Source organism: Cephus cinctus, unplaced genomic scaffold (assembly GCF_000341935.2).
Source record: "Cephus cinctus unplaced genomic scaffold, Ccin1 Ccin1_scaffold0745, whole genome shotgun sequence".
NCBI lineage: Eukaryota > Metazoa > Arthropoda > Insecta > Hymenoptera > Cephidae > Cephus > Cephus cinctus.
In genome coordinates this window covers 17,080-31,154 of record NW_014333356.1, presented here as the reverse complement: position 1 = coordinate 31,154, position 14,075 = coordinate 17,080, and the positions used below count along the sequence as shown (strand labels likewise).

The 14,075-nt window shown below is 33.9% G+C and overlaps 1 protein-coding gene and 1 long non-coding RNA gene across 6 annotated transcripts in view; one reads left to right on the top strand and one right to left on the bottom strand.

Annotated features, from left to right (window-relative positions):
• LOC107270379 (Kv channel-interacting protein 1) overlaps positions 1 to 14,075 on the bottom strand; it is a 29,551-nt gene that overhangs the window by 14,440 nt on the left and 1,036 nt on the right. The window contains exon 1 of one of the 2 annotated variants that reach the window (XM_025087745.1): positions 8,474 to 8,787. The exons of the other annotated variant lie outside the window; for it this stretch is intronic. Coding sequence (XP_024943513.1) covers positions 8,474 to 8,673 — 200 coding nt within the window. The 5' untranslated portion in view covers positions 8,674 to 8,787. Of the gene's footprint in view, positions 1 to 8,473; positions 8,788 to 14,075 lie in introns of those variants that run through there. 2 annotated transcript variants of the gene reach the window in all.
• Positions 8,729 to 13,943, top strand: LOC107270382. 4 transcript variants are annotated; one of them, XR_003060513.1, is made up of 5 exons: positions 8,729 to 8,851; positions 11,075 to 11,298; positions 11,420 to 11,456; positions 11,717 to 13,523; positions 13,631 to 13,943. It is a non-coding gene; the product is annotated as an uncharacterized LOC107270382 (long non-coding RNA). The 4 variants fall into 4 exon arrangements; XR_001538320.2 differs by lacking the exon at positions 8,729 to 8,851 and adding an exon at positions 8,959 to 9,094 and having other exon boundaries at positions 11,078 to 11,298; XR_001538319.2 differs by lacking the exon at positions 8,729 to 8,851 and adding an exon at positions 8,993 to 9,094.

Below are 14,075 nucleotides of genomic sequence, written 5' to 3'. Positions count from 1 at the left end.
AACATAAAGAATTATGTTACAGCAGAAACAACAATTAAAAATCACAAATTGTTGTTGCCTATTGTACATACGTCGCGAAGCGAAATTGAATAGTAGATTGAAAAAAATTGTGTATAAAGCACAATAATAATAACAACTACATAGAAACGTGAATCGAGCTTTTTATCATTGTACAAAACGAAATTCACTTCACGTCTGAAAGGATTCGTTTTATTGAGAACGAACCTTAAGGGAAATTAATAAATGGCACAATTCGACGTCGAAGAATGGACGCCTGACGTCCAATCGATCAATTCGGTATTTCCGATAGAATTTTCAAAGCCAATACCTGCCAAGGAGGAAATTATACGAATCGCTTTCAAGGAAAAAAGTATTTCCTGTTTCGGTTTAGCGGACGTTCTCAAAAAATTTTAATATTCTTGATTCACAATAGTGACTATAACACGAATAATATTATACGTCAATATTAACCGTCTAAAACCGATAATTGCAATATTAATCAAAATACAGTAATACCTGATAGCGTGGCATTAGGTTGAGCGTGATAATCAATATGTATACCGATAACGATAACGTGCTACCCCTAGACTGCTGCAACTAACTGCAGATAATTACAGTCGACAGTTCAATTATTCCGACAGTTGGTAAAACTGATAACTGTTTTTCAATTTTTTTTTTATCATTACCAGGTCATATTACGTGCATTAAAAATTCTTTGATAACGACTGGCATTATCAGTGAACTCCTTTTTTTTTCAAGTTGGAATACTGCAGTTTCTAAGAAAATGTAATTATAAAGTTGGTAGAACAATTTTTTTGTGACTTTCGCTACTTTGCGTGTTGGATTAATTCGTGATGTTTGAAGTCACGTGATTAACTGCAAAATGTAGTAAGTAATTTTTTCGTTTCGATACACCGTATCAAGTTTCGAATTAATATTGAACTTTATCCCAGGATTTTGATTACCAGTCGGTAGTTCGGTCAATTTATACGTCGGTAATGCCTTTCAGTTTTACGACTTGAAAATTGCATCTACTGTTTCGCTCGCTCCCATAAAGAATCTCGAATGCAGTTCGCCGAGAGCTTTAAGAGAGGAAATAAGACGCGGCAATAAAGTTAAAATACGTGATATTCATTGGCCGTTACAGTGTTTACGTCATCAAAGTAAATCTTGAATGAAACAGGTAAACAGGAGATTGTATAATAAAAAAAAAATCATTTTTAAAACCGTAACGGTGTGAAGTCAACTTTCCAGTCGTTTCGGCGGCGGGATTTTTAAATTCAAATAATGAAAAAAAAAGTGCACAAATAAAAACTCTTAATTAGATAATTATAAAATGTATCTTGAATATGCGTCAAGTTCGTCTAACTTGATCCACGCATGCGCAAACTCAACATGTGTCAACAGCAAGTAGCAAGATGGTGTTGATAAACTTTGACAGCTTAATTATTTACAAATGTCAAAGTGACAGATATAATCGATTAATCAGCATATATGTATAACAGAGACTAGATATAACTCGATATATTAACACGTGCAACTTGATATACAATATATTAATACCATAGTAACGGAACTAGATCGCAGAACGCTTTAGAATTGAATTGCGTTATGGATCTTTATGCAAATATAATAAGTATCGAGCGTCCCGGCGCATAGCGTCGAGCACGCGACGGTATGTTAAGTAGCCATGGTGGCTGTTGCCGTCCATTTGCATGTGAAAAAAATAAACTTACGAGTTTACACGACCATAACTAAAAGAACCAACTACGTTAAATCCTCAAAAAATCGGAATAAATAATTCGTGAAGTAATCTTGCAAAATAATGGAGCCCATAAAAAAAAATGTCACCATAAAAACAAAAGTCAAATCAGTATCAACCTAGATGGCACTACGAAGAGTGAAAGCTGGACCAATAGAAAGGGCGGGAAAATTTGAAATCCATAAACCACCACGTACAACAAAAATTATGTGAGAAGACAATAATAAGGATGCTGCGTGTACCATGGGAGATAAAAAGTTATTATATTTATTTTTCATCTCCCACCTTGCCCCAATGGTAACCAAAAGAATCACCTGGGATGCTGCATCTGTACCAATAACGAAAAATCCAAAATCCACACGCGCAGTTCGACTCGATGAGAGACTCAATTTTCTTACGCAAATAGAAAAGCATGTCCGGCAGATCACTCTCCCAGCATCCGTACTACGTAACGAAAGAAAGATGGCGCGATGAACTGGCTTTGGTTAGTCCGGACGATGAATGGCAAAATACGGGTATTGGTGCGTGTACAGCCGAAGGGTGAATGTATCGTAGTCGCGAGTGTTGGAATACTCCCGTGACGTCATACTCGCAGGAGAGAAGATCGATAGAGCTCAGCATCCCACTCTTCTCAAGGCCCCGACCTCACCTCTGGTTACCTAACCTGTACTTACTACCCTATCCCACGTCGATCCTCGGCACCAGGATCTCGTACCTTAGACTTGAAAAAAAATTTTGAATTTTTTCCATCCCTTTTTTTTGGTCCACACACCCACGTGGGAAATGCAGGAAGCTGAGGCTGTACGTGACGGTACGATGGAGACGCTTGAAAATTTAAGTACTTACATTCAAGTCTCGTTATGCCGGATACGTTTGCTGAAGTGGCAATTGGTTGCTACGAAATTGATCATCAGCTGTTTCGTAATTGCGGCTAATTCAATTGTCTTTTTTTTTTCTTCCCTGAGAGGATTTCGTGCTTTGGGTAAATGACTTGTGTAATTTTTTATACGAGGAACGTGATGACAGATGAGTTTTGGAGTATCGGTGATTCGAGTAAGCGAATAAGCTTTTTATTTGGATTTTTTTATAGGTTAGAATCTTTGTTTGCGTGCTTGGAAGTCATCTGGATAACTTCGAATTCCCGACGTATCCAAGTGAAATACGATTCGAATATATTTGATTTTGGTAGATTTATATAGGGGGTCTTCTGTCTGTAACTGATTGCGAGCTTTGTAAGGAATGAGGGATGAATTTTTGTGGAGGGGGGGGGGAGAGAATATATTTAAATAATAATATACGAGATATCGTATATCATTTAAATACTACGACGGTCAAATTACAAGCTCGTCCTTAGAACTTAGAATTTAATTATAAATATATATCGATATATATAAATATATATTCGATTAAATATATTTATATATTTTATTTGCTCGATATTCACGTAAAAATAATGATATATCATACTTGGAATATATTTAAATGTAATTATAGGTGTATCCAGTATATTTTACTTGATCAATACTTATGACAAGTGATTATATATATTTGTTCGAGTTATTGATATATCTATATAGTTTGACTGATTTGATAGTTACTGAAATCTAACTATGTATATATATATATATATATATATATATATTCATTAAAAACTGAATGCAATCCCAACGGTACGATACGAGAACTTTCGGAAGTTACAAAGCGAAACTGGTTCGAAACTGGTTCAACTTTACTTCTTCGCATATCTCTCGAAAACACTTCGACTTTACCGAAAAATTCAATATTTGAACTTTATTTGCAACTCGTTTCGTGAAATGAAAAAAAAAATTTTTGTTAATGTTTGTGTATCTCATGGTTTTTGTCTGTCGAGATACAGCACTGTTTTATATTAGACCGAGTCGTAAATTTATTTTATACAAAAAGCATATTGTACCTTGATACATCAAAATAATAGATTGCCAAGACGCAACGTATTTAAATATTTATCTTGGCTGAAAATCTTTTCCAAGATTGAAGACATTTTTATTTTTAAAATTCCTTAAAGATATTCTTTTTTCCTCTAATCAGCTACCATCTTATCTCCTCTCCTCCATCCTACCCAAAGGACTCGTAAACTCCACTTCGAATTCCATGACTATTATTAATCTCAGGGGTTAAAGTATTTTTTCTCTCTCGCGAAGATTTACATTCGATTTGAAATTCCCGAAAAAAAAAATCTCAAAACGAATCATTCTTCGAGAAAGTTTTCCCTGAAACGAGTATCTGATGTAAATTAAGCATTGAAGCGATATTTCAATGTTGATAACTGATTGTGGTTGTTATCGTTGGAAGTTGAAATTACGAATTAATGTCCTCGATGTTTGTATGAACTTGCCTATGAAAAAGTAAAGATTGTTTATTTTCTCCGAGACTTCAAGATGGATACAAAAAAATGTTTTGAGCTACCTGACACTTGGCGAAGCAAATAAAAAGTCGATTCGACAAGCCGTCGACAATGGAGACAATAAGGCAAGGCTAGTTCCCAGTAAAAGTATTTTTTCTCTCTCGCGAAGATTTACATTCGATTTGAAATTCCCGAAAAAAAAAATCTCAAAACGAATCATTCTTCGAGAAAGTTTTCCCTGAAACGAGTATCTGATGTGAATTAAGCATTGAAGCGATATCTCAATGCTGATAACTGATTGTGGTTGTTATCGTTGGAAGTTGAAATTACGAATTAATGTCCTCGATGTTTGTATGAACTTGCCTATGAAAAAGTAAAGATTGTTTATTTTCTCCGAGACTTCAAGATGGATACAAAAAAATGTCTTGAGCTACCTGACACTTGGCAAAGCAAATAAAAAGTCGATTGGACAAGCCGTCGACAATGGAGACAATAAGGCAAGGCTAGTTCCCAGTAAAACCGCAAACACCGGTAATTCGACTTCGAATTGTAGCTGGGAAATAATGAACAGTACGGGACCAACGTAATAACGGTAGGAAGCTACGAAATTGGTTGCGTCACTTCCGGAAGTGAGAGAAGAAAAAAAATTCAGACATTCGGATATCCTGAGATTCAAATTAAATTCAAAGCTTTTTCCTCTTTACCTACTTCTGTATTTATTACTGTTTCTTACAGCGACGATCAAGCTTGCTAGGAAATTTTTTAATATGTTACTTTACATTTATATATGTATTAATTTTTATGCTAATCTTTGAAAATTTTTTTACAAAAATTATCAACCCTACGTCGTAATCGTGTCGCTCTGTGAAATTATTGTTATACATTATTGATACTGTTACGTCACAAGATTGCGTGAGTGTAATAACTGTATTAATGACTAATGCATAATTTTGAAAAATACGACGATCGATGATTGCATTATTCATACGGTACTTTTATTATATAATGACGATTTGAAGATTTTTATATAAAAATTATCAACCCTACGTCATAATCGTGTCGCACTGTTAAATTATTGTCATACATTATTGATACTGTTACGTCACAAGATTGCGTGAGTGTGATAACTGTATTAATGACTAATGCATAATTTTGAAAAATACGACGATCGATGATTGCATTATTCATAAGGTACTCTTATTATATAATAACGAATTCAGGAAGACTTACATGCAGAAAAGGAAGGATTGCATTTGCTATTGTATGAAATGGAATTCTTGGCGAACCACCAGCGAGAGCCGAAGTAGCGTGCTTAGCGAATTTTAATCCAACTTTTATATAAAACCTACTGCAACTTTACGTTTAGCATTGCAGAGAAAAAATTATTCACGCATTTCTTATTCCATTCGTGGACTTCAACCCTATTGAGCTACAGGTTCGAAGAGAATTAGCATTACTTCAGTACTGCACTTGCGCTTTAGAACTTCGACAACAACAAAATCGAATGAAAATAATTGTATGGATAAAAAATTATTTAAAAAATTTGGCAAATTTTTACCAAGCTTTAATACCAATTATTACACCGGGTGAAGTTTTTCACTGAAGAAGCTCATGTATTCGCATAACAAGAGGAATAACGAGAGAAGAAATAAAAGGATGGAAAAAATTACATAGTCTAAGTACAAGCGAAGTGGCAGAATTAGTCAAAGTGGCGAAGGGAGTAGCAAGTGAAAAATAAAAATGAAGTGGCTAACTCTTCAGAAAAAGAAGCACCGACTAGTCCCAGACTGGTCCTAGAGACGTCGCATTCTTGGCTCGAGTATCATTTTGCTCGGGCAGTCATTGCTAAAAACTTCTTGGGAAGCCTTTGTCGCTCATTGTGAACTTACGTTATTAATGCGCAACTTCTCACGTGCCTAAAGCGAATCATACGTAAAAATTTACATTATATAGGCCGACGTGTGATTTGACAATGAAAAAAAATTCATAAACTTTTACAACGATTATAATGATAGTGATGGACAATGGAATTGTTGGTATAAAAAAAGGCAATTGTTTATAAGCATCCTGATTAGCATAACAAGCCAAGTAATAAATTTAACGAACAAATAAAATTTTCTGTTTACTTCGATTCCCTGTAAAATTTTATATGTATAGTATAGTATATACAAATATATAGTGATAAATGGCAAAGCGTGATCGATGCGTGTTGTTGAATATTAATAAAATAATTAGCATAAGAAAAAAAAGTAGGGAATATAATAAATAAATCAAATATGTTCATTATGAATTGTATATAGAATTGTATATAGTATAATAATAAAAAACATGAATTTGGGTTTATTAAATATTAATGTGACGTGGGTAAAATTGTACTTGATTTATTCATATAAATATATAATCACACATGAAATTGCGAACCCAAAGAATGAAAGTTGATTTATAATTGAAGCTAACAAGTATTTCTCACTTGACCTACGTATTATCGAAAGTAACATGTTTCAGGTCTTAAAAACTTGATGGCGATGAAGTTCCTAACCTAATCAACGTTTATGGTTAATAATGGCTAAATTAAAAATTAAATATTTAGACATGATTAAACTTTTGTTTTTTATTACTTAGGGGTCTCCTGCGTTTTTCGAAATAAACGAACAAAAATTTTAAACCAGAATATGTGACCTGGAGTTGAAACATAGATGAACTTGACCTGACCTGAACCATTGCACCTCTCTGTACCTCTCTTTCGCGTGAACTTGAACCGTACACTTTTTTCCCCCAATTGTAGCTTCAGCCGAATCTATCGTCCATCTTTCCTAAATTGACTTTTTTTTTCCTTCCTCTTTCTCCAGTTTCTCGGGCGTCGATGTGCGTTGGCAACAATGAGTACAATTCAGATCATTACACTTACTGAACTGGTTTAGTAAAAATAAGAGAAGAGGCGTGCCAGTTCGCGTGCCAGGTTTGCCCAAGTCCTACTCATAAAAGAGCATTAAAAAATTATCAGCCAAAAACATAAGTTCATTCAGTGACTAATTTGAATATACAGTACATAAGTCTTTTTTTTTAATTAAAAATAATTTTCAAATTGTCTTATACATTTAATTCTAAATATAAATTCAAACGTACGATCGTGCAGTTTACCATTTCCCGTTTTTTGCATTAACGATGATTATTTATTAGCAATACTTCGATTTCTTTTATCATAAATCTGAGAACCACAAATGAAAAAAAAAAATACGAAACGGTGACAGCTGTGTGGGAAAATAATTTGTGAAAAATTTCATTTACACTTTTTAATATATCACAGAGTCCTGTAGTCGTAATAACATACACTAACCTTCCCGGTTAACGTTATCCCGTTCAATATTTTTAATGTTAATGCACGTTTTTGGAAATTTTTCATAAAATCGTTATTCTCCATTTTACCAAATTCACTTTTATACTATAACCATATACGCACCTCTATTATATTAGGGTTGTGTTCCATTTAATACTATAAATTCTAGGAACGTACCTTTATCGTTAATCACGTTCTTACTGTTCAAAGAGGAAGATGATTCAGTATACAGAACAACCATAATACTCGTCCATCTCCTATTAATTAATACAGAAGTCACTATAGGCATAAAAAAAATATTAAATTTTAATTACGGATCAATAAAATCTCAAATTATTGATAACCTACGTCATTTAGCTGCCCAACGTTGTCTTCACGACGAATCATAAAAATCATTTTATTACTGATAGGTATTTTAATTCAGTAGAAGGAAATGAAATAAAACACATTCGACGATGAGTATGTAGGCCATATGGAGATGGAATACTGATAATCGCTATCTTGCACACATTTCAACGGTGTTGCACGCGACCTACGTATTACCAGAACGCTTCAAATTTACCGCAGTCTAGAGAATCACAAACGGAAAGATATTTTAATGACGAACGGCGATAGTCAATCAAAAAATAATTGAAAAGGTGGACGAATTTTTGAATCAAATGTATTAATAAATTATAAGCATTGATATTGGACAGATCAATTACTTGTCTAAATGTATTCCTTCGTGTTAACTATAACACATTAAATTTTATATTTAAACACGTGCTTTATAAATTTGCTTCTAGCTCTCTAATTTCAATAACAAAGCTAGAACGTCAGAGAGTTCATAGGATTTTCTAGAAAACACATAAAGTATTCATATCATGTCAAACACTCGTGTAATGCACTCGTAAATCTATATTCTTCAGCATGGATAACGTATCACGTATGGAAATGTCACGAGAAATAGATACAAACACTGTTATAGATATGAAAATTGATTTGACGATACCTGTTGACGAAAGTAATGAAGTTTATAAGGTTGTTCAATATTTCCTGATTGTTTGTGCTATTTGTGTTATCAAAAATAGCAGTAACAGTTATGATTAACCGCACAACGCGAGAATAAAATAATTTATAATTTGTATTGTCGAGCACGTATACAAAATCGGCGGCCATCTTGGCATCTTGCATGTTATGATGCGCGCGCATGCGCACAAGTGCCGATGCATTAGGCGTAAAATAGGACTCAGACTCGTGGTACTAACTAAAGTGTTATTTCATTTATGTGTACCGAAAATAGATTTACGGAGGTGGAGTGACCTTGTACCCGATGTAAATATCAAGATCCACTTTGATTTTCATGCCCTTGTGAATAAACGCTAACCAGGTATAGATACGTGTACATATAAATGCAGTCTGACATTAGGCAATGTTCAGATATCTGACGTATCTAGGCTATATAACCGGGAGCCGTTTAGTTTAATTTAATTGCCGTTGCCACAGAAAATAATCTTGATTATAATTAACGAGTGCGCACTGCCGTGACTGAGTTTAGTTTCTGAGACATATGAAACAATAACCTTTTCTGACGGGTGAAGTTAGCAGTGCATGATTCCACGAGCGTCTTCGGGTAATTACAAGATTACTAAAATTCATCTCGAAGATAATGAAGTTATAATTCGAATCTCGATTCGAATACCTTGTTCCTGTCTTAGCGTTTATTTTTAACGTTTTAAATGACAGCGTCAACTGGAGGATTGGTGGAAATAAAAAGCGAATTATGAGAGGATAAATCTGGGATTATTTATTTTTTCATATTTTTCTATGGATTATTTTGCAATCTCTGTTCTTTGATATACTTTCAAGTACTTTTTTTTTATTTCAGAGTATTCAAAATTTAGTTGGTAATCATTTTGGAAATATATTCAACTGTGAATTTAAAAAGAATACGAGTTGTACTGACTCTTATGAATTTTAACTAGATTTAGTATAATTATTTCTATACTCTAAATACCCACAGAATGTCTATCGTGGTGATTGTGATAGGATCACTTTTCCAGGTATGAAACACGACCTTTTGATATTGTACAACAAATATTTGCACGCCGATTAAGGCGTGACAGTTTTTTGGCAAAGCTTAAAGAGCACGATCTTTCTGCGGACAGTTCCAGCCGCCATTTCACTATTTATCGGTACTGTACAGAGACGCTAGCCAAGTAGAGATAATAAATGTTTAAATAAAGTATGGAGCTAGCAATGATAAATATTTGGAAAAAATATGATACATATTTAGCAATTCATTACACCAAGTACTGAACAACTTTAAACCAGCTACATATGGTAATTTGAAACCTACATAGTTTTGGAATAACAAAGCAACTACTCTGAGCAGTATTTTTGTCTGGCCTACCACATGACATGCCATGCATGTAATGTATATAATCTCTTCAAACCTACCTCAACACACCCGAAAAAATCGTCAATTAAAACGTTTCTCGTAAACAATATTCCAAAAGTTTATGATATAGACACTACCAGTGAATATAACTGTGTTTATAAAAAATTGTGTTTCTTACTATTCAACCTCCACATGAATTTTTTAGCCTTTAGACTGCCGCAAAGCCCTTTATTGGGGCTCAGTATAATTTCGAGACAATAAGCCACTCGCATCATGCATAAATGTTTGATAAAAAAGACCAAAAAGGATCTAAAGGCTAAAGCACAGTAGATTTCAAAACTTTACTGTCTTATTAGAGTAATTAATACATTTTCTAATTTTTACTAATTTTCTTGTACGTATATATTACAAATTTGACTCCAGTGGTTATTGACAATTCTTGCTGTCATCCTTAAGATCGATTTTACTTGTAAATACGTGCTTTAAATAACGAAGGAACCGAAATTGTTATTGTTAATTCGATTTATCAACATGACTTTTCTTATATTTAACTATTGAATAGCGAGTCCTTTAAAAGTTATCACGTATGCTATTATTCGGCATTGTTACCTGGATAGAATGCACTATTCAAATATAGGCAATGTATATTATTCGTCTACAGACTCTTACGTAGTCCAGCTAAATGACAAAATGACGACCAGAGTCTGTCCAAAGTACAATTGTGATATCGGCACTTCAAAGGAACAACGGGATCCGCAGAGTTCTTTCATTAATTGTTCGGAATCTTCATTGTCGTCGATAACAATACTTTCAGTTAACTTCACCCATTGTTATTGCACTGTTGTTGTTTTAGTTACTCCATACAATTTATCTCACAGACAACAGTGCCTTTGGCATGATGATATTGACGTTACTCTTATAAAACAATTACGTCTTATCAGCGTAACAAATATTTATTCTTAATCATAACTGTATTTTTGTTTTATCAAATTTAAGGTTAGTCGACTTCCCTACGTTTTTTATAATATTCGTAGAGTCGGAGAATAACGCGCTGTTATCAGTTGAATTATCATTGTACATTCCTGAATATTGTTCCAACAAGTTTTATAATCATTTGATGAATTAACTAAGAGAGTTGTCAGACGAAAATTATGGCGGGAAATTCAAAAATTTCATACAATTTTTTTTAATAGCCTATTAACGATGTTCCAGCAGGTACCTGGTCGATGTGGTGATCAAGCTCCTGACGAAAAAAATTATAGGGAGAAAAAACCAACCCGTTAGCAGTTAGAAGCCAGTCTGAACGACACGAGCGAGGCGTGTTCACATGAAAGGAAAACCTGAAGTAGCCTGTTAATGTAAAACAGTCTTTAAAAGGTTTCTGGCGGGGTTCTTGAATCTTTCAGATCGCCAAGAAGATCCCTGATGCTTTGAAGGTAATACAAGACTGTTCAACCTATGTTTATATAGATTATCCAGGGAGCACGTTTCTCCTCAAAGATCCTTTTGATAGCTTTGATATATACATGTATATATATTTTCTCTTCAGTCTATCAGTGATTAACTAACGATGGATGAGGCTCATTCAAAACGAGTGAGTAAACACTTCACAGCCAGTTAATTCAATTTTGCATGGTTCCGTGCCAAGAGAATGCTCCGTTTTATTGTCATCTTATAATTTTGTCAGATCCAAGTAAATACTGTGTATTCATTTTATATTTGGTTTAAAAATTGAATAAGTCTTTTGTTAGTTTTCTATATTTTCTTTCCTTTCATTTATTGCATTCTCACGCACTCGTTACCGTCTGTGTAGCGACGTTCTGAAAATCCTAGTTGTCATCTCGTGTCTTACAGATGATACACCAGGGTGGAATTTGAGGAGCACCGAAAGAGGATGATGGCGGCTTGAGTAATTTATCATCGAGAGCTATCTGTCACGAAGATAAAGCCTAGGAGAGTTTCCTCTCTATGTAGAGCTTCAAACTTGGCATCGATGTATAGACAAGCCATTTACAAGGAGCGCCATCTTTATTTTTTCAACCAATTTTTCAAAGCATACTCTTAGATACGTCAATGATAATGAATCAGATTGATAGAAGAAAATTCAAGAGTGAAATATGTGAAGTATTTGATATTTTATAATAGAATATATCAGAGCTTGTGAACGTTGGCGTATTGGGTATTATGTTATAATTATTATTTAATTTAATATTAAATTTGCGTAATTAATTAAGGATGGTAGGAGCTATGATAAAAACTAAATTATCAGTATCAGTAGCTATGATACTTATAAACAGAGTATATTCAACATAAGCTATGCATCCGAGTTATGGATCTGATGTATACGAGGCTGAGCTATAAATCTGAGCTGTGAATCAGAGTTATGAAATATCCTCTATATTTTACCTCCACTCGAATAATATCGTTGCAAAAGTTATTTTCTATTAAAAACAAAAAATAATCCAAGTTATGAAATTACGGATTTATCCAAGCACGAGGAAATGGAATACGTAGAAGAAATAAGATACGTGATATCAGTGAATATAATTTATCCTCTTTGAAATGTGAAACATTTTTTTAAAATCGTAGCATCGCGTCACAGAGCACGAGAATTTAAAAAAAATTAATTTTTGGCTCGCGTGTACCTAGAAACATGTTACAAATATTTTAACAATCAACAGAATGCTGGAGTAAAAAAAAATTAGAAAAAACCGTAAAATGTATTAAACTGAAATATTCCATCAACTTTCTAGTGTAAAGAAGTCCCAAAGGTTTTTTCACACTGTTCACGCTGTACCTTTCAAAAAATTCAATTAAATTTTCTTGTATTCAACTAGACTGACGTTAGAAACGTATTACTAGCAGTAACTAGAATAACAGTGAAAGAAAAACATAAAAAAAAGATATCCAATTTAAAATATCTAACCCTTGAAAGGATCCCACGTATTCTCAGGTGTACCAACAGCTGAATACCACTGCAATTTACACCGCACAAGAGCTTTTATGAACCTTTTCCATGCGAAGCTAGTAAAAGTGAAAAAGGAATGAAGCTAGAAGACCTTTTCCTTGTGATCCTTGTATTAGACACTTATGCATATCAGAACAGCACTCCAGCCATTTTGTTTTTCTAACAACTTTCCATCTCGCTACGTCGAGTGTTCAAATATCAAGTGGAAATATTTTTTGCCACTCCTTTAACCTTTTGCTTCACGTCATCAATCCTAAATTAGGTTACCCGTTCCTTCAGCTGTATCCAACTTCATACATTTATTTTTCATTAGCCATACTTATATTTCAACGAATGAAATAACCAGCATTCCTTATTAATTTTACTCCTGGATATATATCAAGGATATCATTTATTATACTGACAAATAATTAACTTGTCCATCCAACCATTTAATTAACATAAAATAATTAATTTTGCAGATACCAAAGTGCAAGTTTTTATGATGAACTTGCAGTCGATGTCGAAATGGCATAATAATTTAACAATACCCATTGTTAAGGAACACATAAAGGATGGACTAGCATATTTCAAAATAATCTGAAATATGAAATATTTAACAGCTGTATCCTGTATAAACACAAAGAACATGCACCTACAATCGCAAAAAGGATCATTGTGCCAAATGACTGTAACAAATGGCAGCCATTAAAGGTATTTGCATGCAGGTGCATAGTTTATGAGTAAGAAAATCGATACACGATTAATGGAATGACCTAAATAATCCGTCAAATAATCATTTTCTTCAATTGTCAAAATAGATTCGAGCAAGAGGAAGCGTCAAGGGAAAGAAGAAAAAAAAGTGTAGATCCTTCGCAGAAAGGTGTCCGGATACTCCCTTTTCATAGGGAAATCGATCTTCCAAATAAGGGTTGGCCATTGTGACTTTCTGAGTACTATAAGTAAACCGCAAGCAAACAGAAGCGAAACACCAGCGGATCTGTGCGGTTGCGTTGTCTCAAGTCGATATTTACGTATAGAACAAGCGATAGGGACTTTTAGTGGTCGCGTTAAGCTACCGCCCTGACGTAAGAAATGCGGCGCCCTATTAAAGCAGCATAAATCATTTAGTAATGGATGTTGTTTGCGCCTTGTGGAAAGACGATCTTGGTAAGGAAATAAGGAAATAAGGAAAGAAAAGAAAAAAGAAACGATTTACCCTTATCTTAGTTCTTCTTGATTTTACTTTTTTACTCCGAGTCTTGT